Source organism: Macaca nemestrina, chromosome 14 (genome assembly GCF_043159975.1).
Source record: "Macaca nemestrina isolate mMacNem1 chromosome 14, mMacNem.hap1, whole genome shotgun sequence".
Lineage (NCBI taxonomy): Eukaryota > Metazoa > Chordata > Mammalia > Primates > Cercopithecidae > Macaca > Macaca nemestrina.
This window is the reverse complement of record NC_092138.1, coordinates 4270774-4293335: the sequence shown is the minus strand read 5'-3', so window position 1 is coordinate 4293335 and position 22562 is coordinate 4270774. Positions and strand designations below refer to the sequence as shown.

Sequence of the window (22562 nt, the reverse complement as noted above, 5' to 3'; positions counted from 1 at the left end):
TGAGCACGTGTAGCCAGGCATCCTCACCCTGACGGGACACAGAGGATCGAGCGGAGGGACAGTGCTGACTGGGATACCGGCTGTACCTGCAGCCTAGAGAGGGTGGGAAAGAGCTGGGGATTGATTGAGTGGAGGCAGAGATTTGAGAGAAGAGGGCGGGAGAGGACTGGTGTGCCCAGCTCTGAAGGCAGGACCTCTGGGACATTTTCAATGCTCTTCAGTTTTCTTTGAAAAGAAAAAAGGCCCAGATCCCAGGTGCTGGCCCATTCATCTTCCCTGAAGTATTCATTCTGCTGAATTCTGGAAAAGATTTATACACCAGTGGCATTCTGTAGTGAGTGCTAGGCTGGAATTCAAACCCAGGTCCACCTCTTTTCAAGACAAGTTCTTTTCTCATTTCTGAGGGGCCAGGGAAATTCTGAGTGGGGTAGAAAAGAAATCACTTCCCTGCACTGGTTCTGTGGGGGCCAAAAGATCAGGAGATGATTGCCATTGAAAAGGTAGCTTGTTACTCACAGTTCCCAAGAGGAGGGAGCCCCCCACCATGCAGGGCCGCATGGGGAAGCCCCAGGGTTGATCAGGAGGCAGAGGGAATGGCAGGGAACTGTGGTCTAGGGCCTTTGCTGTGGTTTCCACGGGAAGAAATGGGGAAGGGAAGGGAAGCAGGCTAAAGACTGCTAGTGTGAATCATTTCAGTGGGCTCTGAGGCATAGGAGCTGCACCTTGGGTCTGGTAATTAGGGCAGGTGGACAGTGGCCTGCGGGTGAGAAGGCTGGATGGTTGGGGGTCTGGAATCTGGGTTGGTTGGTTTGCATCTGAAACGCACAGTCCCAGGTGAGATCCTTTACTCTGTCTAAGAGTTGGCTAACCCTGGGAGGGCAGGCCCCAGGTGTCAAAGCATCACAATACAGACAATAAAAGACACAGTGAGACCTGGTCCTTCATTCTCTGCACTCCACTGGCATATCCAACTGTACAGTCATTGACTGTGAGCATTTGTCTTACCACTGGGCTGAGTTTCTGTGGAAGACAGAGTAGGTCCTAACCGAAACTCAATGGACTGAAGGAACGCGGGCTCCAGTTTCACCTGATGGAGCTTGTAGTGACTTGCATGACAGATGCTGGTAACAGGTCCACAGCAGGGCCAGCCTGGAAGTGCTATCTTGCAGGGTTCTCACAGTCACTTCCTTCTCTAGGTCTTGTCAGCCTTCCCCAGGGTGTAATGTGAGTTCTTTCCTCCTCCCAGATGGTGTTTTGGTGACCAGGAAGGGACGTATTTCAACCTTCCCCAAAGATGAGGTGGCCTTTGGCCTCAGGCATTTGCCACAAACTCATGTCATCTCTGTGTCTTAGGACATTTATTTGAGGGGCAGGGGAACAAATGGATTGCAGAGAAACATCCTGGCTGAAAATATCCTGGCAAAGCTTAAGGAAGTGCTTGAGACACTTCACACCGAGGAGCACAACCAGCTCGCTCAGCTGTGTGAAAGCGTGGAGAAGTCATTAATCTGGTATTAAATTATACTTTTTAAAAATTTCTTTTTGCCTAGCTGCCCATGCTGTCAAATTACTCAGCAACCCTACGTAGTTGAAACCAGATGTTTACTCAGGAGTATAGGAGAGGATTACTTTCCAAATCCACAACGCAATGCTAACTTTATTCTTGATTCGTAACGTGAAGCCCAGGGACGAATATGTGTGTGTGTGCGCGCGTGTGGGTGTGCGGGTGCGCGTGTGGGTGTGTGGGTGCACGTGTGGGTGCATATGTGTGTGTGTGGATGTGTGTGTCCGTGTGTGTGTGTGGGCAGGTGTGTATGTGTGTGCGTTTATGTGGGTGCATGTGTGCATGTGTGTGTATGCATGTGGGGGGGTGCGTGTGTGTGCGTGCGCGTGTGTGCATGTGTGTGCATGTGTGGGTGCGTGTGTGGGTGCGTGTGTGTGCGTGTGTGTGTGTGCATGTGTGTGTGTGCACGGGTGCGTTTGTGCATGTGTGTGAGTGCGTGTGTGCGTTGCGTGTGTGTGTGTGCGTGTGTGGGTGCGTGTGTGCATGTGCATGTGTGTGGGTGCCTGTGTCTGTGCGTGTGTGGGTGCCCTGCAGCCCACAGTGGGGTTGAAGGGGTCACATGTAGAAGGGGCTCAAACAGCTACAGTGATTTAGGAGATTTATGAGACTCCAGCCACCCTCAGTCATCTCAGAGAGGGGGTGGGATAGGATGAGACTGGCGAACTATTCCTTCTGCTGCCTCCTGAATGGCTGGTGAGGAGTGACTCCTTTGGAGAGCCGAGTGAAATTCTGGCGTTTGGATGCTCAGCACACGTTTTCCGCACAGTGTGTCATATGAACACTTGGTTGTTTCTGTGCAATGCTCTGTACATTGTACGTTTCTACACACGTATCTACAGTGTGCCTTGTTACAAAACTATATGTGTTCTACAAGACACTCCACATTCCCTTGCTAAGGGATCTTCAAAGGGAATTTTGAGGTAATTTTCCCCTTTGGCACTGAGTTTAGGATGGATCCTTGTGTCAGATGGGATACCCCTTAAAAAGTCTTTAATTCTTTGCTGTTGACAAAGCACATTTACAACCTTTAGCCTACTTGACTCCCCAAGCAATCCCAGAGGGGTAGGAGAAGGCAGAGTTTCCATGTTACATAGATTAGGTAGCATCAGCCACCAGCCTTAGGGACCTCATCTAGGTTGCTTGTCTTCGCTAATTATCAAGTGTAAAATAAGTTGACAATTTTTTTTTTTTTTAAGATGGAGTCTCACTCTGTCGCCCAGGCTGGAGTGCAGTGGTGTGATCTCGGCTCACTGCAAACTCCGCCTCCCAGGTTCATGCCATTCTCCTGCCTCAGCCTCCCGAGTAGCTGGGACTACAGGCGCCCGCCACCACACCTGGCTAATTTTTTTGTAATTTTAGTAGGGACGGGTTTCACCGTGTTAGCCAGGATGGTCTCCATCTCCTGACCTCGTGATCCACCCGCCTCGGCCTCCCAAAGTGCTGGGATTACAGGCGTGAGGCACCACATCCAGTGTCCTAAGTTGACAATTTATTTGGAAGAAGTCAAAAGTATTCATGAGACTTCATAATTCTGCTGTTAACTTGAAACTCTGAAGCCAACTCCCAAAGCAGAGATGTGGCTCTGAAAGAGGCTCTGGAAGAGGGTCTCCTAGCTCTGAATCAGGTCCCCCACGGTGGGGCAGGGTCACTCTGAGATCCTCTACCCTCAGCCAGCCGCCTGGGCCACTCCTCTCTTCCTTGCAGCTTGCACTTCTGCTGAGATCAATGACATTGCTTGGGACAGGCTAGGTCAAGCCCCTGAAGTGCAATTACGTATTCCTCTTTAGACTATGCCTTTAAGAATTGGTTTAGTTTTTCACAAATTTGCTACGGTTCTGCCTCATCTTCAGCAGTCACCTCCAGGGTATTCATTTAGAGCCTGCCCCTGAGCTGAGTAAGGAAGGGGAGGAAGCAGAAGCAGCAGGCAGGGGGCATGGCACCTCTTTGATCCCCTCCGTCTAGAAATGTTCTCAGCTCTGAGTCCCATAGTGGGGCTTACTTTGTTTGTGGAGGTCCTTGTAATATTATCAATAGCTACCAGTGGTTTAATGTCATCCAGGTGTCAGGCACTACTCCAGGCATCTTATGTGCATCACCCTATTTAATTCTCACGGCAGTCCTATGAGGCAGGCGGTGTGGCAACATGGGAAAAGCTCTGACCTTAGACTCAGAAGGACCTTGTCTTCTAATCACAGTACTGTCCCTTCCTGGCAAGTTACTTACCGCCTTCTGAGCTTCCTTACCCATAAAACCGTACTATGTAGGCTGGGTGTGGTAGCTCACACCTGTAATCCCAGCACTTTGGGAGGCTGAGGCGGGCAAATCACTTGAGGCCAGGAGTTAGAGACCAGCCTGGCCAGTATGGCGAAACCTGTCTCTACTAAAAATACAAAAAATTAGCCAGGCATGGTGGCATGTGCCTGTAGTCCCAGCTGCTTGGGAGGCTGAGGCAGGAGAATCACTTGAACCCGGGAGGCAGAGGTTGCAGTGAGCTGAGATTGTACCACTGCACTCCAGCCTGGGTGACAAAGCAAGACCCTGTCTGGAAAAAAAAAAAATACTATCTAAGGCAAAGGGTGGTGGTTGTGTGAGGATTCCATGAAATAACAACATGCATTTACTAAATCACGACCAGACCATCCTAGTACTATCATCACTTCTGTTCTACACACACCAAGGTGTCTGTGCAACTGACTTTTAATACTTGCTTCACACATTCACAATGTCATCAGCCTGGGTAGGGCAGGTCTCTAGTGCATAGGGCTAGAAAAGGAAGGAAAGAAAGTTTCACTGACTTTTCTTTTCTCAATCAGATGTGCCTAAGTGATGAAGAGCCAATGTGCAGGATATTCAAGCTCTTTGGGGACCACAGTTCTCGCCAGGTAGCCAAGATTGCTGATGCGTACACAGAGAGAAAAGCTTTGCTGAGGACATTCAGCAGGTGCTGCAGAGATCTGAGAGCACAGCCCAGGAAACTGAGGTATGGCTTGAATGGTTCCTCTCTTGTCCCTGCATTAACAGGAAGACAATGTTTGGTTCTGGATTCAACAGTTTTCTCTTCAGAGCACTAGGCCAACAAAGGTCGTGTATAAATGCAAGGGAGAAATCATACATTGCATTCTCTAGAGACAGGTTCCCCTTGAGTCTGTCCTGAAACATGCCAAGTTTTGAAATGTGCACCTTAAGAACTGGGTCAGTCCTGATTACTTTCAGGACTTCAAAAAGTAAACAGTTAATAGCCAATTAATTTGCCTTCCCTGAGTTCAGGAGATGGAGCTAAGAGTCGAGGGAGACCACAGCAGTTAGAGTACATAGGACAGAGTTCAGAGAGGAGATGGTTACACAAAGAGAGATCCTGCAGACCTGTTGAGGGTCTTCCTTGACTACTTAGCAGTGAACTGATCAGCATATGTCTGTGAAGACACTTACCCAAGGTTAGACAAGGAAACAAAAATACTGAGGGAAGAGCACCTGATGCTTGCACAGGACAAGGAACAATGCCTATTTCCACAAGACCGGAAAAACTCATACATCGTGGAACAATGGGAAGAGTACTCAGAAGGTCTTGCCTCCGAGTAGTCGGGAATAATTAGCCCTAGATGAACCACTGCTGTGGATCCACCTAAAAAACAATGAAAGCAAGACCTGAAAGGATCAAACTCTTTCCAAGTAGCTCCACTGCATCCCATAACAAAATTGACCATTTATAGGAATACAAAAATATCCAGCTCCCAACCAAGTAAAATTCACAATGTCTGGCATCCAATCAAAGATTACCAGGCAGGCAAAGAAGCAGGAAAACATCGTCTATAATGAGGACAATAATCACACAATCAAAATCAAATCAGAACTGAGACAGATGTTAGAATTAATAGATAAAGACACTAAAAGTTATAATAATTATATTCCATATTTCAGAACGTTACAGACAGAAAATATAAAAATAGGCTGGAGTGCAGTGGCAGGATCTCGGCTCACTGCAAGCTCAGCCTCCTGGGTTCACACCATTCTCCTGCCTCAGCCTCCTGAGTAGCTGGGACTACAGGCCCCCACCACCACACCCGGCTAATTTTTTCTATTTTTAGTAGAGATGGGGTTTCACCGTGTTAGCCAGGATGGTCTCTATCTCCTGACCTCACGATCCGCGCACCTCTGCCTCCCAAAGTGCTGGGATTATAGGCGTGAGCCACTGGCCTGGTCAAAAATTTTTTTAATTTAAAAAGAATTTCCTTATGGGAAAATTATGAGGGAGGTGTGTAACTGTTTTATCTTTGTAGCTATCTTATTTATGAATAAAATGGGAGGCAGGTTGCCTGACACAGCTCACTGCTTGACTTTTCCCTTTGGCTTAGTGATTTTGTGCCCCAAGATTTATCTTCCTTTCACAAGAGGTATACATTGTTCATGTGCAGGAAGACTCAATATTGTTGAGCTGTCGGTGCTCCCCAAATTGTTCTATAGCTTTAATCCAATTATTAATCCAATTGTTATTAATCTCAGCAAACTTTTTTTTTTAGTTAACAAGGCGATTCCAAAGCTTAGATGGAAAGGCAAGGATTCTAGAGTAGCCAAAACAATTTTGAAAAAGAACAAAGTTGAAGCGCTAACACTACCTGATTTGAAGAACTATTATAGCTGGGTATGGTGGCTCTCGCCTATAATCCCAGCACTTTGGGAGGCTGAGACTAGAGGATCGCTTAAAGCCAGGAGTTCAAGACCAACCTGGGCAACAAAGCAAGACCCTGTCTCTACAAAAAATTAAAATAAAATTAGCCAGGTGAGGTGGCATGTACCTGTAGTCCCAGCCATCCATTTGGGAGGCTAAGGCAGGAGGGCTGCTTGACCCTAGGAGTATGAGGCTGCAGCAAGCTATGATTGTACCACTGCTCTCCAGCCTGAGCCACAGAGTGAGACCTCTCTGAAAAAAAGATTTTTAATAAAAAACAAAAATCAGAAAGTATTATTATAAAGCTATAACCATCAAAACAAAATAATATTGGCATAAGGATACACAAATGGAACAGTGGAAAATAATAAAGAGTTGGGAAATAAACCCACAAATCTGAGCTCTTACAAGGCTACAGAAGCAATGCAGTGGAGGAAGGATGGCCTTTTCAGTGAATATCCATATACCAAAACATTTTTTTTTTAAAAAAAAAAAAGGAAAGAAAGGTAGAAAGGAAGGAAGAAAACAAAGAAAAAAGGAACCGGCATTGATCCTTAACACTATATGTAATAGATCTCTTAATAGATCATAAACTTACATACAACATCTAAAACTATAAAACTTACAGAAAAAAAAGGAGAAAAATATTTGCAAAGCACATACCTGATAAAAGGTAAAGAATATAAAGAACTCTCAAAACTCGACAATAAGAAAACAAACAACTGAAAAAAATTGAGCAAAGTATTTGCATACTTCACCAAAGAAGCTACACAGATGAAAAAAATAAACATATGCAAAGGTTGTCTTAAGGAAATGCAAATAAAACCAGGAGATAGCACTACACCCCTCTTACAAAGGATAAAGCATACCAAGTGTTGATGAGGATGCGGAGGAACTGGAACTCATACACTGCTGTCAGAAATGGTATAGACACTTTGAGACAGTCTGGCAAATTTTTAAAAAGTTAAATATGTGATCCAGTCATTCCATTCCTAGGTTTCAAAGCATGTGAGAATAGGAAATGGACATGCATACAGAGACTTGTGCACAAATGTTCAAAGTAACTTTTTAAACTAATAGGCGTGAACTGGAGACAACCCAGATGTACAGATGCATGGAGAAACAAATTGATATACACAAGAACCCATGAATGGAACTGAAAATTGCTGAGTGAAAGAAGCCAGACAAAAAAGAGCAAGATTCTGTTCATATAAAATTTTAGAAAATGCACACTCATATACAATTAGAGAAAGAAGGTCAGTGATTGCTTGGAGAGGCAAGGTCAGGAGTGGGTAGAAGGAAGGCGTGAGGAAACTTTTGGGAGTGATAGCTATGTTCGTGATCTTGCTTGTGATGATGGTTTCCAAATACCAAAGAAGTTTCAAAACTTAGCAAATTATACACTTCTTGGTACATAAATTACACTCAATAAAGCTATTTTATTTTATTTATTTATTTATTTATTTATTTGTTTGTTTATTTTTCCCCGAGATGGAGACTTGCTCTGTCGCCCAGGCTGGAGTACAGTGGCGCAATCTCGGCTCACTGCAACCTCTGCCTCCTGGGTTCAAGCGATTCTCCTGCCTCGGCCTCTGACTGGCTGGGATTACAGGCATGTGCCACCATGCCAGGCTAACTTTTGTATTCTTAGTAGAGATGGGATTTCCCCATGTTGGCCAGGTTGGTCTCGAACTCTTGACCTCGTGATCCACCTGCCTCTGCCTCCCAAAGTGCTGAGATTACAGGCATGAGCCACCGTACCCGACAATAAAGCTATTTTAAAGATTTAAAGGATATTGAAAAACTGAGCTTACTGAACTCTAGTATGCATATGGCATTATCAGAAAACAAAATGCATACTTTCCTCATTCATTTATTTATTTGTCTGCATCTCTTGGATGTCTGTCAGGTGCTAGGCCCTGTGATGGTGACTGGGTGTACAAGAGAAAGCAAGACAAAGTTCCAGCTCAGTGAATTTTATTTCCCCAGTTGTTTACAAATGCTTTGATTTGACCTTTAGATAAATTTGTCAACCATTAGTATCTTGGTTCTACTGAAGGAGTAAGAACACTTTAAACTGAAATTCTTTTTTCTTTCTTTTTTTTTTTTAGTTGAGATGGAGTCTCGCTCTGTCACCCAGGCTGGAGTGCTGTGGCACGATGTCGGCTCACTGCAACCTCCGCCTCCTGGGTTCAAGCAGTCCTCTCGCCTCGACCTGCCAAGGAGCTGGGATTACAGTCGCACATCACCACATCCAGCTAATTTTTGTATTTTTAGTAGAGACGGGGTTTCACTGTGTTGGTCAGGCTGGTCTTGAACTCCTGACCTCAAGTGATCTGCCCACCTCAGCCTCCCAAAGTGCTGGCATTACAGGCGTGAGCCACCCCACCTGGCCCCATTTTAAGCTGAAATTCAGTGGCGGTGAAGAGCTAAATTAATACTTTTGAGAAATGCCCCTGCAATGGTACACTCTGAATTGGAGGGCTCTGTTCTGGACCCTAACGATCCAGCTTAATGGTACACTCTGAATTGGAGGGCTCTGTTCTGGACCCTAACGATCCAGCTTAATGGCTCACTGGGGGGTACTGAGGAAAACCATAACTCTATGTGCTGGGAATCCAAGTGTATTTTAAATGAGAAGCAGGGCTGGGGGAGATAAACAAGCTTATTCTTGTGTGCACTTCTCCATGGGAGTTGTCCTATTCGAAAACAAGTGTACTGTACCATTTATTCCTTATCATAAAAACCGAAATTTGAATGACTCATTCAAGCTAACAAATAAGGTGGAATCTATGTTAAATCTTTTTCATATTTGTGGCTCTGTTCTCAATAGAAAGCCCTAAAATATTTATCAGAAAATAGATCATTTCACTTATCAGAAAATAGACCCTTTTACAAGTATAAAATAATCCACAACTTGTAGCATTTTAATATTCCTATATAGAACAGAACTGTAAGTTTTCTTGGAAGCTGAAGTACAACCAAACTAGTGTTAAAAATTCAAAAGAAATGTTTTAAATCTTAAAGGACCCAACTGGGTGAAGGATACAAATAAATCAAGAGTCTTCTCTTTATTAACTTCTTTCCTTTCTTGACCCCATGTGCCAACATCTCAGGAAACACTCACTTCCAGTTACTCTGCATAGAGTAGTCTGTGTTTAGTAACTGTTTTCTGGACTCGAGGGAAGTAAAATGGCCACAACCTCCGGGAGATCTACCCTTCCTGTCTTTCCCAACTTCTACAGCTCACTTGGCCACTTCTTAATGTTCATCTTCCTCTATCACATCTACAAATCTTGGTGTGCCCCACTGCTCAGCCCTCAGGCCTGTGTCTACATTCTCTCCAAAAATAATCTCATCTCAAGTCCCTTCCTTTAAAAATCCTCTGTGCTGATGACTCCCACAGCTAGATCTCCAACTCAGATCCCTGTCTTGATCCCAGTCCCACAAAACTGCCTCCTTGAAGTCCCCATAGGGGCCGGGCATGGTAGCTCATGCCTGTAATCTCAGCCCTTTGGCAGGTAGATGCAGGCAGATCGCTTGGGCCTAAGAGTTCCAGACCAGCCTGGGCAACATGGCAAAACCCCATCACTACAAAAAACACAAAAATTATCCAGTCTTAGTGGTGTGAGCCTGTAGTCCCAGCTACTCGGGATGCTGAGGTGGGAGGATCATTTGATCTAGAAAGGTCGAGGCTGCAGTAAGCTGTGATGGCACCTGCACTCTAGCCTGGGTGACAAAGTGAGACAGAGAAAAGAAAGGAAAGGAAAAGAAAGGAAAGAGAAGGAAAGGAGAGGAGAGGAGAGGAAAGGAAAGGAAAAGAAGAAAAGAAAGAAGAGAGAGAGAGAGAGAGAAATCTTGATGGGATGCCCTCAAGCATCTCAACCATAACATGCACAAAAGAGAATTCTCAATTCCTTGCTACCCACCCCAAAATTCCTCCTCCTAACCTGCTGGACTCCAGGTACCATGGCTCCCCAGGGATCGGAATGACTGGGGCTATCACCGCAGCACCCCTCCTTATGAATTGCATCTGTTACCGGCAGCAAATCCGAGTGGGTCTGCAGCAACCTGAATTCTTGCCTCCTCAGCAAACAGAATTTGACGGAGGGGAATAAGGTAGAGGGAGAGACTGAGGCAAGTTTTAGAGCAGGAGTGACAGTTTATTAAAAAGCTTTACAGCAGGACTGAAAGAAATAAAGTATATTTGGACCTGGAAATTAACGTACTATCCTCATCACTTCTGGGTCGGGCCCTCTGGGAAGATGGCAGCAGTGCAGGGAGCCGAGGTGAAAGTGGATGGTAGCGAGCCAAAACTGAGCAACAAAGTCTCTGTTGCCCCAGCTGGAGTGCAGTGGTGGTGGTAACCATTAGTTCCAGGGTGTTCTGCCATGTTGACACAAGCTGCTGTAAGGCTTGTTAGGGGGTCCCTGCGCAAAACCTCCTGGGCAGAGTTGGGTCGCAGGGAACTGCGACTGAGTCAACTTGCTCCTTTCACAGCGCCTCACAAGGATAAGCCATTTTCTGATCAAAGAAGTGAGCTGAAGAGACGCCTGAAAGCCAATAAGAAAGTAGCAGAGAAGGAAGCCAAGCGGAAAGAGCTCAGTGAGAAACAGCTAAGCCAAGCCACCACTGCTGCCACCAAGCACACCACTGACAATGGTGTGGGTCCTGAGGAAGAGAGCCTGGACCCAAATCAATACAACAAAATTCACCGTCAAGCAATTCATCAACTGAAGGTCAATGGGGAAGATCCATCCCCACACAAGTTCCATGTAGACATCTCACTGACTTCATCCCAAAATATAGTCACCTACAGCCTGGGGATCACCTGACTGACATCACCTTAAAGGTGGCAGGTAGGATCCATACCAAGAGCTTCTGGAGGAAAGCTCATCTTCTATGAGGGGGTGAAACTGCACGTCATGGCCAATTCCAGAAATTATAAATCAGAAGAAGAATTTATTCATAATAACAAACTGTGTCAGGGAGACATAACTGGAGTTCAGGGAGTCCTGCGAAAACCAAGAAAGGTGAGCTGAGCATCATTCCGCATGAGATCACACTGCTGTCTCCCTGTTTGCAGATGTTACCACATCTTCACTTTGGCCTCAAAGATAAGGAAACAAGGTATCACCAGAGATATGTGGACTTGATCCTGAATATTTTGTGAGGCAGAAATTTATCATCTACTCTAAGAGCATCACATATATAAGAAGTTTCTTGGCCGGGCGCAGTGGCTCAAGCCTGTAATCCCAGCACTTTGGGAGGCCGAGACGGGCGGATCACGAGGTCAGGAGATCGAGACCATCCTGGCTAACACGGTGAAACCCCGTCTCTACTAAAATACAAAAAAAATTGGCCGGGTGAGGTGGCGGGCGTCTGTACTCCCAGCTACTCAGGAGGCTGAGGCAGGAGTATGGTGTGAACCCGGGAGGCGGGGCTTGCAGTGAGCTGAGATCCGGCCACTGCACTCCAGCCTGGGCAACAGAGCCAGACTCCGTCTCAAAAAAAAAAAAAGAAGTTTCTTGAATGAGCTGGGATTCCTAGAGATTGAAACTCCCATGATGAACATCATCCCAGAGGGAGTTGTGGCCCAGCCTTTCATCACTTATCACAACAAACTGGACATGAATTTATATATGAGAATTGCTCCAGAACTCTACCATGCTTGTGGTTGGTGGCATCGACCAGGTTTATGAAATTGGACGCCAGTTCCGGAATGAGGGGATTGATTGATTTGACACACAATCCTGAGTTCACCACCTGTGAGTTCTACATGGCCCATGCAGACTATCACAATCTCATGGAAGTCATGGAGAAGATGGTTTCAGGGATGGTGAAGCATATTACAGGCAGTTACAAGGTCACCTACCCCCAGGTGGCCCAGAGGGCCAAGTCTATGATATTGACTTCACCCCATCCTTCCAGAGGATCAACATGTTCATAGATGAAAACTTCTGTACTGCCCTGGAATACGGGCTGCCCCCCACAGCTGGCTGGGACATGGGCATTGACCAAGTCGCCATGTTTCTCATGGACTCCAACAACATCAAGGAAGTACTTCTGTTTCCTGCCATGAAACCCGAAGACAAGAAGGAGAATGTAGCAACCACTGATATGCTGGAAAGCACAACAGCTGGCACTTCTGTCTAGAAAATAATAATTGCAAGTTGTATAACTCAGGCGTCTTTGCATTTCTGCAAAAGATCAAGGTCTGCAAGGGAATTCTTGTGTGTCGCTTTCCATTTGACTACCGCGGTTCAGTTCAGTCATCAGAAGAGAGACAAAGAATTAAACATTTCTTTTTAATCCTTGTTACCAAATAAACCATTTGTCTCTTCTCAAAAAAAAAAAAAGAAAGAAAGTACATTTGGAAGAGGGCCAGCGGGAAACTTCAGAGTGCATTGTTTGACCTTTGACCGGGGGTTTTCTACATTGGCATGCTTCCGGGCAGTTGCGTCCCTTCTCCCCTAATTCTTCCAGTGGGGTGGGCTGTCCCCATGTGCAGTGGCCCGCCAGCACTTAAGAGGAGCTGCATGCACAGTGCGTTTACTGGAGTTGTGAGCATGCTCACTTGAGGCGTTCTTCCTGTCCTGGTCGAGTGTTCCTAGACAGTCATATAACAGTTACACTCCACCATTTTACCCCTTAGTGCACATGCTTGAGCCCACTCCCCCAACTCCTGAGTTTTTGTTTGTTTGTTTTTTGTTTTTTTCTCTTTTTTTTGACACGGAGTCTCACCCTGTCACCCAGGCTGGAATGCAATGACACCATCTTGGCTCACTGCAACCTCCGCCTTTCAGGTTCAAACAATTCTCCTGCCTCAGCCTCCCCAGTAGCTGGGATTATAGGTGCCTGCCACCACACCCAGCTAATTTTTGTATTTTCAGTAGAGACAGGGTTTCACCATGTTGGCCAGGCTGGTCTCAAACTCCTGACCTCAGGTGATCCGGCCGCCTCAGCCTCCCAAAGTGCTGGGATTACAGGCATAAGCCACTGTGCCTGGCCAGGATCCCTTTCTTAGAAGGCAGAAAACTGAGATCCAAGTCTACCCAGCTAGCAAGAACCAAGGTTCTCCTGGGTCTGTGTGGCTCCACTGGTGTGCTTTCCTCTACTTTTTGCTGCCCCATCTGGAAAGACCTGATCACCGGGTGATACTGGTACTGGGTTTTATTTATTTTACTTATTTTTGAGAGAGGGTCCTGCTGTGTCACCCAGGCTGAAGTGCAGTGGCACAATCACGGCTCACTGCAGCCTTGACCTCCTGGGCTCAAGGGATCCTCCCATCTCAGCCTCCAGAATAGCTGGGACTACAGGCATGTACCACCATGCTCAGCTAATTTTTGCATATTTTGCAGAGATGGGGTTGTGCCATGTTGCCCAGGCTGGCCTCAAACCCCTGAGCTCAAGCAATCCACCTGCCTTGGGTCTCAAAGTATTGGGATTACAGGTGTGAGCCGCTGTGCCCAGCTTGGTGCTGGGCTTCAGGGGTGAACTGAAGACCACCAGTTCTAGAGTATGAGATCTTGACTTTTTCTAGAAATGTTAGAATGGTTGTATCTTAGATTTCATTTATTCCCCTCTAAATTATTCAGGTGATTTCTTCCATGTGGCTATTCTTTCAATAATGGTCTGCATTTGGCTGTAGCAGAAGTCCATGAGCAGTGGCTTTAAATAATTAGGGGTTCTATTTTTTTACTTTAATGAAATGTCTCAAGGTAGGAAGTCAAGGCTGGCTGGCTTGGGAGCCATGATGCTCCAGCCCTTTTCTCTCAGCTATTTGGTATGTGCTCTTGTCAGCAAGTAGTCACAGGATGACTGTTGCATATAGGCATCCTGTCCGTGATCCCGGCAAGGAGAAAGGGAAGGATCAAGACTGGTCCCAGGGGCACCTACCCACTTTTAAGCAGCTTCCCAGAAGCCCACCTGACTGGATTCTACTTCTGCTTCCATTGCACACCTGGTTACTCCCAATGTCAAGGGAAGCAGGAAATGAATGTCGTATTTTTAGCTGCCCACATTGGTTTCTCCAAAAAATCAGAGTTCTTTGGGTAGGAAAGAGGTGAAAAACGGGTAGTGGTCTGGCAACCAGCAGTGTCTGCCAGGTCTGGGGCCTCCCTGACTCAGGGTGGAAGCCCGGGCAGAGCAGAGCCTGTGGGCTGGAGGGCCTCCCTGCAGGGCTTGCCTAAGTGTGTGTTAGTGCTCCCTTGGCAGGACACACAGAGGCTCATCAGACCTGCCCACCAGTGCCACCAGCAGAAGGACCATGATCGAAACCATCGGAAACTGCCTGATCAGCGGCATCCACAGCTGCAGCTGCATGGTTACCTTGAAGCAGGAGCTGGAGCTGGAGCATGGCTCCGAGTTGGAGAGGATGCAATGGGTGGCCCGGGACCTCACAGCCCCCCACCAGCTCTGCCATCAGATGCTGAGGCTCCTGCAGCAGCACCCGAATGCGGTACAGTTTCTGCAAGAAAGGACAAAAAGCTCAGGATAGAGATGAAGAGGCTCATGCATGACGGCATGGTCCCCCAGGTCCCTGAAAAGGACAACGTGTCTATCGGGCACTATTTTCAAGAGCTCATTAAAGGAATAGATACTGCTGGCTTGGTCCTGCCTGAGTTAGCCCAGGCGTTGGCCACCGCGGCCAGGCTGCCCCAGGCCTGCAGGATGGGCGGGGCCGTGCAGAGCGAACTGTTGGAACAAACGCTCCAGGAGATTTTATGCAAGTCAGAGTTGGGCTTGCTGCCAAAACCGAACAAAGAGGCAAAGCTTCGTGGGGACCCATGTTATTCCTCCTCCACTTCCTCCACTGGTGTGTTCTCCACACAAGGAAGTGGGTTTAGGTCTAGGGAATCAACAGTGTAAAGTCGTATTTTGGCCTCAAAATGTCAAAAACTTTCATCATTTTGTCTGTAATTTGAAAGTTGCTAGACTTCACTTCTTAAAAAGAAAAAAAAAAACTTTCCACATTGTGATCTCTCTCTTGATTTGGGTTATTCTGCTGCTAATTAATCATCCAGAGTTTTTTTTGTTTTGTTTTGTTTTTGTTTTTTTCATTTTTAATGGAAACCTGCTTTAAAAGCTTGTTGCTGAAAGCTAACATAGGAGGACTTTAACTAGTGGGAGATGCTGGGCTTAGCTGGGCTGGAGGTGGTGCAGGAGGTAAGTTCTTGGCACAACCGAACAGAACAGCATTGTGCTCTGATGACTTACTATGCAATTCCAGCTCAATTGAGCTTCAAATACTAGACATTACAATGGCAATGACTCCACAGAAATGAAGCCTTTGGTTAGCCCTTGTCCATGGATTTTGTTCTTTTTCCATCACAACAGTCCTAACTGCAGTTTATTCAATGCTTACCATAGACTACTATGCACCCCTCGTATTAACGCGTTAATTTGATTCTCAAAATAACTAAAAGAGCTGAGAATTATTATCTCCACCTTATAGGTAGACACTCAGGGTCAAAAAATGTAAATAACTGATTTAGGATCACACATTTACTTAAACAGTGAGCCGTAAAACAAATCCAAGTCCATCTGGGTGACGCCTAGTTTCTTGTGGGATATTCCCAAGTTTCTGAAAGCAGTACTGATTTGGAAATATCACCTTAAAGAACACTGCTGGCCTGGGGCGGTGGCTCACACCTGTATAATCTCAGCACTTTGGGAGGCCAACGCAGGAGGATCACTTGAGGCCAGGAGTTTGAGATCAGTCTGGGCAACATAGGGAGACGTTGTCTCTACCAAAAAAAAAAAACATTCTTTTTTTAAATGGTCAAACGTGGTGTCCCCCACCTGTAGTTCCAGCTACTTGGGATGTTGAGGTGAGAGGATCGCTTTAGCCTAGGAGTTCGAAGCTGCAGTGAGCTATGATCGTGCCACTGCACTCCAGCCTGAGTGATAGAGTGACATCCTATCTTTAAAAAGAAACCACTATTACAATTCTCCAGGAGTTCACTCACTCCTTTTTCCAGTCCACTAGTTTTTATTAAACATTTATCTTAAAATTCAGTGTTGATGAAATACTTTCTGCATACCTATTTATGCACAAGCACCGAGTTGAATGCTTTATGTACGTTACATTATGAGAACTCCATTCCACCTGCGGAGGCAAGCATTTGCCTCGTGCCCCGTGCCCACCGAACAGACAGATGAACTGAGGTGAAAGAAGATCAGCAGTTTGTCCAAAATCGCAAATAGCATGGTAGAAATGCGGATTGCAGATGTCACTTTCAAGCCAGTCCTCCTCCTAACCATTTCATTAGTAGCATCTCTGGTTGCAAGTGACAGAAATTCCTTCCAGCTCCGGGGAGAAAAGAGGGAAATGTACAGCTTCTGATGCTCAGTGGGGAAGCGGGGGAGTGGCCTTGAGGATGCCTGGATGTGGGGACTCAGCTGCTATCATGACCTCTTTCTCTGCTTTTTGTCTCTTTTCCTTTCTGAGACAGAGTCTTGCTCTGTCACCCAGGCTGGAGTGCAGTGGCGTGATCTCAACTCACTGCAACCTCCGCCTCCCGGGTTCAAGTGATTCATTCTCCTGCCTCAGCCTGCCGAGTAGCTGGGACTACAGGCGTGTGTCACCACAATCAGCTAATTTTTGTATTTTTAGTAGAGATGGAGTTTCGCCATATTGGCCAGGCTGGTCTCGAACTCCTGACCTTGTGATCTGCCCGCCTCGGCCTCTAAAATGCTGGAATTACAGGCGTGAGCCACCATGCCCGGCCTTGTCTCTGTTTCTTTACTCTTGCTTTGCTTTTTCTGCTGTGGGCTGACTTCTTCTCACATGTCATTACAGCTTGAGATCTGAGGCTAAGAGGACTTCCTTCTCCTAGTTCATGTTTACTACATTTCCAGGAGGGGACACTGGCCTTACTGAGGTACTGTCCCCTTATAGGACTTACCAGTGTGTGTTACCCACTCACCTCCGTTTTTAAGGTACTGTGATTAACAGCTGAGACCAAAACCCCACTAACTAAAGTGGGGCAGGAGCTGTATTTCAAAAGAAGAGGCCGTGCTTCCAGGCCAGAGGACACAAATTTAGATGACTTCAGAGGCCAGGCTCGTAGTAAGAATGAAGCAGGCTCAATGGGGACTGTGACAAACAGCAGAGCCCATGCTGCACATAAAGAAAATACTGTCATGTTGGAATGTAGGCTGAGTGTAGCCAGAGATGCCAATTTTTTTTAGAAAAGCAAGAAATCTAGATTTTTTTTTTCCTGTTAAATGTCTTGATTCTTTTGCATGCTGTCAGCTAGTTAAAAATAGCTTTAAAACATTGCGTGGGTGTAAGAAAGAACTTCTGTGAACCAGATGTGACCCCCAGGCCATCACCAGTTTGCAAACCCCTGGTTGTAAGTAGAAAATATAATGAATGTCCACTCCACCCGGGAATGCTCCCTGGGGAGACTCACTGTGCCTGGGCCCCCAGCTGTGGGTTTTCTCTCTTTCTGCTGTAATTCTTCAAGAGGCAGCTTTTCTGAGCACAGAGAAAATGGGAGGCTCCTAGGTGAGGTTTTGGAAGGCACTATCCAGACATCACCCTCGTGGTCAAAAAATCCATGATGCTCTGTGCTAAGACAGACCTGGGCTGACTGTTGCAGAAGACCCAGTGTATTAGGCAGGGTTCACCAGAGAAACAGCCAAGAGGAGCTATATCCAGATACAAAGAGATTTATTATGAGGAATTGGCTTGTGTGATTTATGGAAGTTGAGAAATCCCACAATCTGCCATCCACAAGCTGGTGACCCAGGAGAGCTAGCTGGTGGTACAGTTGAAAGACCTGAGGGCTTGAGAGGTGATGGTGTAGATTCCAGTCTGAGTCTGAAGGCCTGAGAGCCAGGAGCACTGAGAGCAGGAGATCAATATTCCAGCTCAAACAGGCAGAGCAAATTCAACCCTCCTCCACCTTTTTGTTCCATTTGGGCTTTCAATGGATTGAATGCCGCCCACCCACACTGGGGAGGGCCACTTGCCTTCCTCAGTCTGCCAATTCAAATGCTGCTGTCTTCCAGACACCCTCAAAGACACACCTGGAAATAATGCTTGGCCACATATCTGGGCACCCTGAGGCTCAGTCAAGAGGACACATAAAACTGTCACACTCAGGAATAAGAGCAGGAAGTCTAACCTGTGAACAGTCGGGAGACCAAGAGGCAAACTCATCTTTGCAACACCATGTGATGAGTGTCGGGCCGGGAGCAGCTACATGAAGGCAGAGCACTACATCTCTCCCAGGGGAAGGGCTTAGGGAGGGTGAAGGTCACAATTTCCAGGAGGATGTGTTTGCTTTCCCTTAGTTGTTTCGGTTACAAGGAAAACAGACTTGTTTGTCCATTTTAAGAAAGGTAGAGGGAGGGTTCTGTCCTAAGGCTGGATGGAGACAGATAGACAGGTAGAGTTGTAACCATGAGATGGCAAGGCCTCTGGGACACAGGCCTTAGGGACAAGGGGTCTCTGGCTGTGGTTTGGGGTTTGGCTACTCTAGGAACCTCAGCTACAGGACTTTGCTGGTCTACTCACTACTCAGCATCTCTGCCCAGTTATCTTCCTGGGCCCAGCCAGTTGCTTCTCTCTCAACTTATTCATACTTTCTGTGAGTCCTGACTCTCATGAGCGAGACTCCCCTTGTGGCCACTCCTTTTATTTGTATCCTTCAAGCTCCGCCTCCACTTTTTTTTTTTTTTTTGAGGTTTTTCATTTTGTTTTGTTTTTGAGGTGGGGTCTCCCTCTGTCGCCCAGGCTAGAGTGCAGTGGTGTGATCTCAGCTCACCAGGTTCACTGGAACTCTCTGCCTCCTGTGCTCAAGTGATTCTTGTGCCTCAGCCTCCCGAGTAGCTGGGACTACAGGCATGTGCCACCATGGCTGGCTATTTTTTTTTTTTTTTAGTAAAGACGAGGTTTTACCACGTTGCACCATGTTGCCCAGGCTGGTCTCAAACTCCTGAGCTCAGGCAATCTGCCTGCCTCGGCCTCCCAAAGTGCTAGGATTGCAAGCATGAGCCACTGCGCCTGGCCATCTCTTCACTAATTGTACACTTCAAGAGAGATTTATTGGGTACCTACTGTGTTTGCCAGGCCCTGTTCTAGAATGTAAGATACAGTAGTGAAAACATGCCAGACAAGTTCCTTGCCCTAATGGGGGTAGAACATCAATAAAACAAGCAAGATGGAGCCAGAGAGTGCCAAAATGTTATGTTACAAAAACGGAGTGGTGAAATCTGATTTAAGGTGGAGATTTACACTGGGTGGCCAGCAAAGTCCTCTCTAAATAGGGGAGGTTCAAGTGCCATCTGGGTGACAAGGAGCAGCCAGACGAAGATGGGACAAGCATGCCAGGTGACCTGAGCAGTGGCAGGAGTGGCGAATGGAGAGGTAGGCCCAGGCTGGACACAGGAGCATGCTCGGACTGGAACCCAAGGAACACCATGGGCTGCTTTGCACTGCAAGCAGGTTGTTCTGTTTGATCCCAAACTGCAAAATGCATGCTCTTCCTATCCGTTGCCAAATAATGATCATTAATGACAACCAGGCTCTGTTTATCACTCAGCAGTCCCAAATCACTTTCCTAGGTATGATCTAGCTGAAATATGAAGTCTCTATCCAAAGGTGTTCCTAGGAAACAGAGTTGCTGGACATTCACTCATGTTTGTTCTATTCCAAAGGCTGCATGTTCTCTCCACAAAATGCCCACATGCATGTCTGCCACATTGGGCCAGCTTCCAGCAAAAGTATACCCAAATTTCAGGGGCTTATATGAGATAGAAGTCATGTCTTCCTCACTTAAAGTCTAAGCTTGTGTAGAAAGTGCCCTGTGATGCTACCAGGGGACTCAGGTTAGCTCTTCACTGCTGCGTGCAACTGGTGGGGACAGCGGCTCTCCACCACACCCCAATTACACCCAGGTGGCTAGAAATCAGAAAGCGGGAGAGAGAGGAAATCCAGAACCCCCTTCCATCCTGCTCACAGCTCACCAGCCAGAACTTAGTCACACAGGCACGCTCAGGGGGTCATTTAAATCTACTCTCACCAAAAAACTGGGTTTCTGTTTACTATAGAAAAAGGAGACATTGGATATTGGGGAACAACTATCAGTTACTGGCATGGCTTTTATTTTTATATTTTTTCCTAATTATGAAAGCAATACATACTGCCAGGAATCCATATATATATAGGCCACGAGTAATTCCAGAGTTAACTGCTGTTTAAGGCAAACGAATTTTTTGTAACCTTAGTTCTCACTTAATAATATATCCTGGCTGGGCACAGTGGCTCATGCCTGTAATCCCAGCACTTTGGGAGGCTGAGGTGGGTAGATCATGAGGTCAGGAGTTCAAGACCAGCATAGCCAAGATGGTGAAACCCTGTCTCTACTAAAAATACAAAAATTAGCTGGGCATGGTGGCAGGAGCCTGTAATCCCAGCTACTCAGGAGGCTGAGGCAGGGAATTGCTTGAACCCAGGAGGCAAATGTTGCAGTGAGCCAAGAGCGCGCCACTACACTCCAGCCTGGGCGACAGAGTGAGACTGTGTCTCAAAAAAAAACAAGAAGGCCGGGCACGGTGGCTCATGCCTGTAATCCCAGCACTCTGGGAGGCCGAGACAGACGGATTACAAGGTCAGGAAATCGAGACCATCCTGGCTAACACGGTGAAACCCCATCTCTACTAAAAATACAAAAAAAAAAAAAAAATTAGCCGGGTGTGGTGGCGGGTACCTGTAGTCCCAGCTGCTCAGGAGACTAAGGCGGGAGAATGGCCTGAACCCAGGAGGCGGAGTTTGCAGTGAGCAGAGACCACACCACTGCACTCCAGTCTGGGAGATGGAGTGAGACTCCATCTCAAAAAAAAAAAAAAAAAGAAAAAAAAATAGCATATCCTGATAATCTTCCCATATCAATAAATATAGATCTACATTACAATCAGAACTTTTTTATTTTTTTAATTTTTTTTTCCCTTGAGACAGAGTCTCGTTCTGTCGCCCAGGCTGGAATGCAGTGGCACAATCTCAGCTCACTGCAACCTCTGCCTCACAGGTTCAAGTAATTCTCCTGCCTCAGCCTTATTTGTCTGTATTTCTTGGATGCCTGTCGGGTGCTAGGCCCTGTGGTGGTGACTGGATGCACAAGAGAGAGCAAGACAAAGTTCCCGCTCAATGAATTTTGTTTCCCCTGTTGTTTACAAATGCTTTGATTTGACTTGTAGATATTTGTCAACCATCAGTATCTTGGTTCTGTTGAAGAACTAAGAACATTTTAAGCTGAAATTCTTTTTAATTGAGATGGAGTCTCACTCTGTCACCCAGGCTGGCCTGCCATGGCATGATCTCGGCTCACTGCAGCTTCTGCCTCCTGGGTTCAAGTGATCCTCTCACCTCAGCCTCCTGAGTAGCTGAATTATAGGCACATGCCACCACGCCCGGCTAATTTTTGTATTCTTAGTAGAGATGGGATTTCACCATGTTGGCTAGGCTGGTCTCAAACTCCTGACCTCAAGTGATCCCCCCTCCTCGGCCTCCCAAAGTGCTGGGATTACAGGTGTGAGCCACTATGCCTGGCCATGATCATACCTTCTCATGGCATGTTTGGACCATAATTTATGCACTCCCTATGGTGTACTGGTAGATGGTTGTGATTTGAGGCTACTATAAACAAGATGATGCCTGTGGAGGATCTTTGTATGTATGTCCTGTTATTTTCTAGGCATAAATTCCTAGCAGGGCTAAATGCTGGATTAAAGAACACTTTTAAAGATTCCGATTCTTGCTGCCAAATTGGCCCGTAGAATTGTAGAAATTTATACTAATGCCTCCAGTGTTTCCTTCTACAATGCCACTGATCAACTAAGAGATGAGAACGCTTTCATTGTTTTTTAAAGATTTGTCTTTATTTGACTACTAGTGAGGATGAGCATCTTTTCACATGTATTTGCCATTTTCTTTTGTTAATTGTCAGTTCACATCCTTTTAAACAGACCATATTTTAATAGGAGTGTTCACTTTATCTTACTGATTTGAAAAAAAAAATCCACTTTATTAAGGATAACATATTAGCAAATGCTTATGTAGTACTTATGTGTACCAAGCACTGTTCTTAGCTCTTAAGATATTTATATTCATCTTTTCAACAGCCTGTAAGTACTGTTATCCTTCTTTTATAGATGAAGAAACTGAGGCACAGAAAAGATAAACAATTTGCCCAGTGTATAGTTGTACAGCTAGGAAGAGGCAGAACTAGGATTCACACTCAGCAGTCTGGTTCCAGATCCTTGCTTTTAACCACTGGACATTCAGATTAATGTTTTGTCTCTTAGAGATGTTTTTAGACT

The 22562-nt window shown here is 46.1% G+C and overlaps 1 protein-coding gene and 1 pseudogene across 8 annotated transcripts in view; both read left to right on the top strand.

Annotated features, from left to right (window-relative positions):
* The window catches only part of LOC105498881 (protein tyrosine phosphatase domain containing 1), a 133103-nt gene extending 117971 nt beyond the window's left edge, over positions 1 to 15132 (top strand). For 3 of the 8 annotated variants that reach the window (XM_071077527.1, XM_071077528.1, XM_071077529.1), the window contains exons 10-11: positions 4378 to 4544; positions 14448 to 15127. In XM_071077527.1, coding sequence (XP_070933628.1) covers positions 4378 to 4544; positions 14448 to 14730 — 450 coding nt within the window. In that variant the 3' untranslated portion in view covers positions 14731 to 15127. Of the gene's footprint in view, positions 1 to 4377; positions 4545 to 8341; positions 9305 to 14447 lie in introns of those variants that run through there. The other 5 variants (XM_071077524.1, XM_071077523.1, XM_071077526.1 and 2 more) reach the window with 4 other exon arrangements.
* Positions 9446 to 11483, top strand: LOC139358266 (lysine--tRNA ligase pseudogene; annotated as a pseudogene).
* Positions 15133 to 22562: the final 7430 nt, after the last annotated feature.